Source organism: Populus nigra, chromosome 4, assembly GCF_951802175.1.
Source record: "Populus nigra chromosome 4, ddPopNigr1.1, whole genome shotgun sequence".
NCBI classification, from domain to species: domain Eukaryota; kingdom Viridiplantae; phylum Streptophyta; class Magnoliopsida; order Malpighiales; family Salicaceae; genus Populus; species Populus nigra.
The window spans coordinates 1,894,460-1,899,244 of NC_084855.1; the positions used below are offsets into that span (position 1 = coordinate 1,894,460).

Below are 4,785 nucleotides of genomic sequence, written 5' to 3' on the forward strand. Positions count from 1 at the left end.
CCACTAGACCTAATATATGATCTGACCGAGCTTGGATTAACTCCAAAACAACATTATTTTTTTATATTTTCTTGTTAAATAAAACTGATGATATTATAAAATTTAAATATATATAAAAAAAATTATTTAGTGTTTGAGACAGTGGTTAATTGATATATTAAAGTACTTGAATTTATTTTTAATCCAAAGAATTCCAAATTAATCATGAAGGTCTTGAATGCCTCCAAAATATAGTCTCAATTGAGAGAATTTAAAAACTATCCGATAATAAAGTCAATATCTTTATGAAAAATATATTAAATAACTTAAAGCAATAAATAACTTTAAAGAATCTTAAATTTCAAGGACAAAGATATTTGTTCTTAAGTTTTAAGTTTGTTAATGTTCAGAAGTCTTTGTATATTTGTTTAAGAAAAATGAGAGTTTGTGTCTTACCTGGATAGTTCAGATAATATTTATATCCTCTGAAACTTATCGTTTCTATGAAAAAAAAAAGTTGGAAAGTCCTCTATCTTCGACGACATTATTAGGAGGCAAAAAAAAAAACTCTTACATATTATTAATGAGACATCAAATATGGAAAGTTTCTCAATAGACTTTATAAACATCTATATGTATAGAGAAATCATTACCTTAATGTGTACAATTATTCTAAATTGAGAGATATGACAATTTATCATGTATTTAATATTTATATTGTAAAGGATCGTTTAGTATCAAACATAAAGCCTTAGAATTGGTAATGTCTAAGTTATTTGGGACTAACATGCTTGTCAGATCCATGTTGCTTTGTATTTGGTTAATTGTCAAGTCCAAGTACCTTGAACTTGATTGTTCGTCAAGTCCAGATACCTCAAGTCTAACATGTGTGCCACACCTTTATTATTTTGAACTTCGCTGACGGCCAAGTCCAAGCTTCTTTGGACTTGACTGTTTGTCAAGTTCAAGCATCTTGAATCTAGTATGTTTGTCAAATCCACGTTACTTTAAACTTAACTAACTGTCGTGTCCTCATACATTGGACTTAGTCCACCAAGTCTAAGCACATTGGATTTGATTGACTATTAAATCCAGGAAAGGCTAAGTAAATGTATTTTAGACTTAGCTGACTGTCAAGTTCAATTATCTTGGATCTGAAAGGTTTACCAGACTCATTTAATTTAAGAATATATTTAAAATAAAAATCTTAATAAAAAGTTTATTCATGAAAAACAATGTTGTTTGAAAAAAAAAAAAAACTTTATTAAAAAAAATCCTTGAAAATAACCTAACTAGACCTTATCTATATTTTATACTAGTTTGTCTAGGTCAAATTCTGAACTTGTTCCATATAAAACCCGGGTTGGATTTGGATCTAGATCAACAAGTTACCGGGTCGTCCCGATCAACATGGATGAGTTTTATGCCATGGTCTCAACACCACTATCCAGGCGAAGTTTTTTTTTCCACAATTGCAATGGATTGGGGAATGTTATGGGAATGAAGCAAAATAACAGAGTTTCACAGAGTGCACCAAGGAGATTGTGCATCACTTTTGCTTCCACTCAACACCCTCTTCCTTATCCCCATCACTATCGTCTTCGCTGTTATTTTCGTTCGTGCCATGTTTATCTTCTCCTTCATGTTTATCTAATCTCAAATCTTGACACTTGATAACACAAACCTAAAAGGGACGACTTCTCTTTCTTTAACTGTCACTTCCCTTACTTCTTAGAGACAAAGGACAAATTTGTCGGTTCATTCTTCTTTGATCTTTTCAGGGCTCGGTACTACGTTGGCAAGATTCACTCATCTTCCATTCTAAAGAAAAAAGGTTCTGAAAATCTCATTCATGTTCACATAATGCTGTGCGTTTTGCAAGTATAAAAGACAAACAAAACCCATGATTATACCACAGAGAGAGAAGGCAATATACAAGAAGACCAACTCAAACCCAGCTACTAAAAAAAAATAACCTTGATTGAAAGACATATGATCAAAATTACAAAGCACGAGGCCTTGTTCTTGATGACTGAAAAGATTATGAAAATTTGGCCCTACCATAAGGGCCTAGATCTCTTAGAGCTTATATTGGCTGGGAGGCTGATCTGTGGAACAGTGAAGACATCATCTGCCAACCTTCTGTTAGCTTTCATGTTTGTGGTCTCTTTTATCTCCTTGAACCCACTTTGCCCTACCAACTGTGGATAATAATACTGTTGAGATATGTATGGAGTAGATGGTGCTTGAGGGACCCAAATCCCCAAACTTTCTGATGAGAAAGAACTCATGTTGCTCTCAAGATCATGAGTATCCATAAACGGCAATAGACCATCATCAATCTACAAAACACATAAATTTCTCTAAAAATTGAGGCAAGATATCAAAGTAAGCAACTTTCTCCATTCGGTGCCATAAAGGAAAATTATAATTAGTAGATGATTGACCAAGAAGGAAAGAATCAAATGCAAACCTTACAGAAACCAAAGGGAGTAGTAGAGGAATCAAGAAAGTCTTCAACATGCCAGCCAGGAAGGGTCTCCATCAAGTACTCTGATATAGTACTACTTGTTGTTGAGCCAAACCCTTCATTTGTTACCAAATTATCCCCACCCTTGTTTACTACTGTGTTTGTAGATAAGGTACTGGGAACTGTAGGTGGATTGGAATTCACTGGAGCACCAAACACAGGTTTCTTGATTGATTGCTGCTGCTGCTGCTGTTGAGACGTTGAATCAGGAACGAGATCACCGCCACTGTTGGTGACAGAGGAAGAAGATATATAAACAGCAGATGTAGCAGAGAGCTTGACTCCTGTGAGAAGAAACCTGTTGTGCTTCTGGGTATGCTCGTTTGCTGTGTGTATCGGACCATCACAGTCTCTGCATAAAATCGCCCTGTCTTGCTGACAGAACAAGAAAGCCCGTTTCTCCTACAAAATAAACAAGAAAACTAATCATCAACCCCCATGATTTATCAAGAAATGAATAATCAAAGAGCCAAATTAACAGGGAAAAACACCTGGCAGATATCACAGATGGGGAAGTTTTTTGAGGAAGGATGGAGAAGGGAAAAACGTTGGTGCTTTGAAGCAAGCTTGTTGGCATGGTGAACACGGTGGTCACAGGTGTTGCAAAGAGCTGCCTCGTCAGCGGTGCAAAACACCGATGCCTCTTCTTTGTTACAAACATCGCACTGGATCTTCATCGGGTATTGCCTGTGTGTTCAGATTAAGCCAAGTAATCTCTGCATCTACTGGGAGAGAAGAGTGATGGTAAGGAGATTTATGCTTTCTTTGGCTAAAAATCATGCCTGGGCACTGTACTTTGTATATTTATAGACAACATTATTTTTTAAATTCAATTAGTGTTTGGTTATAATCTTATAGTATATTAAAAAAACAACAATAGAGATAAAAACATGGTAAAAATCTTTTTACTCCTTCTCTATAACACACACGCGCGCGCACTACATATATTTTCATTAATTAAAAGTCCACTTCACCCAACTTTGTTGCAGGATAAAAGGCCATACGAACAAATGATTTCGGCTATTTATTTATTTATTTATTTATTCAATGGGAATCTAATATTGGCCTAAGAATTATATACAATAGAAAAGGCTTTTTTTTTTTCTGATTTTAGTTTAGCCTGAAACCTCCAAATAAATAAAATAACTTGTCCAAGTCTTATTAGCATTTAGTATGTCCAATTGGAGACATACAAATATCATGTGTTATTCCGAGGATAAAAGCCTTTGAACTTATTTTAACTAAAATAAAAGGTTTTATTTTAGGATAAAATAGAGGAATTGACTTTTTCAATTTTAAAATTGACAAATGTATACAGTGGCGGAACCTTCGTATAAAATGATCTTTTCCGGTCAAGAAGTTGTATTTTAATCCAAAAACTTATAATAATTATGTGTATGTGTATTATATAAATAAAAGATCATTACAAGAACTCTTTTCATTTGGATTTTATTTTTTTTTCTATACTTTTATAAATTATAATTTTTATTTTTTAGTTTACATCATCCTTGATATTGCATTTTATTTGAGTTTTTTTATTTGACTCGGAATGTAAATTATAATTTATAAAAATATTAAGGAAAAATAAAATTGGATCAATAAAATACTTTTTTCAATTATCCTTGTATATAATTTTTATATCTCAGTGTATTTTATAGCTACTCATACCTCAGATGTCTAACTACACATGTAAAATATATTATATTTTTTGTTAGTATGAAGAGGTGCATGTTCATCTGAGTTGCTAGGGATTAATTAAAAAAAATATCTTATTATACACAATGAGTAACCACTAACATCTTATTAACCACTTCATTTAATACACTTTGAAGAAAGAGATAAGTTAAAAAAATAAAATAAAATTCATGAATCATAAGAAATTGTAAAAATATCTTTATTTATGATTTATTTATCTTCATTGTGTATGTTTTTTTTCAAGTTAATCAACAAAATAACTAATAAAATGTTATTAATTAACGACAAAAAAAATTATGATGTTCATAAAATAACTAGTGTTGTTCTATTAATTATTTTATGAACTCACTATAAAGGAAAAAAATAGATACAAATATGATTTATAAATTATAAATAAAAATATTTTTATTATTTTTATTGATTCATAAGTTTTATTTTATGTTTTCATGTCTATCATTTTTTTTCAAGTTGGTAAAAAAAAAAAACTATGCCACTGGTTAGAGCACCATAAAAAACTTAATAGAATTTCTCATTAATTTTTATTCTCATTTAAGATTTTTTGGCCCGGATAAATTCTAGAG

The 4,785-nt window shown here is 31.6% G+C and overlaps 1 protein-coding gene across 1 annotated transcript; it reads right to left on the reverse strand.

Moving 5' to 3' along the window:
* Window positions 1-1,798: 1,798 nt before the first annotated feature.
* Window positions 1,799-3,322, reverse strand: LOC133691485 (B-box zinc finger protein 21-like). Its single transcript, XM_062112010.1, has 3 exons — window positions 3,001-3,322; window positions 2,453-2,911; window positions 1,799-2,321 (listed from the first exon to the last, which is right to left on the reverse strand). The coding sequence occupies exons 1-3, from the start codon at window positions 3,184-3,186 to the stop codon at window positions 2,037-2,039; spliced, it is 930 nt and encodes a 309-aa protein (XP_061967994.1). The 5' UTR covers window positions 3,187-3,322; the 3' UTR covers window positions 1,799-2,036.
* Between the last annotated feature and the right edge of the window lie 1,463 nt (window positions 3,323-4,785).

Excerpts from the sequence above, each read along its gene's own strand:
- LOC133691485 (XM_062112010.1), bottom strand. The coding sequence starts at position 3,186 with ATGAAGATCCAGTGCGATGTTTGTAACAAAGAAGAGGCATCGGTGTTT. Across the intron at positions 2,912-3,000 it reads CCATCTGTGATATCTGCCAG|GAGAAACGGGCTTTCTTGTT; the intron begins GTGTTTTTCCCT and ends TTTATTTTGTAG. Across the intron at positions 2,322-2,452 it reads CTCCCTTTGGTTTCTGTAAG|ATTGATGATGGTCTATTGCC; the intron begins GTTTGCATTTGA and ends TGTGTTTTGTAG.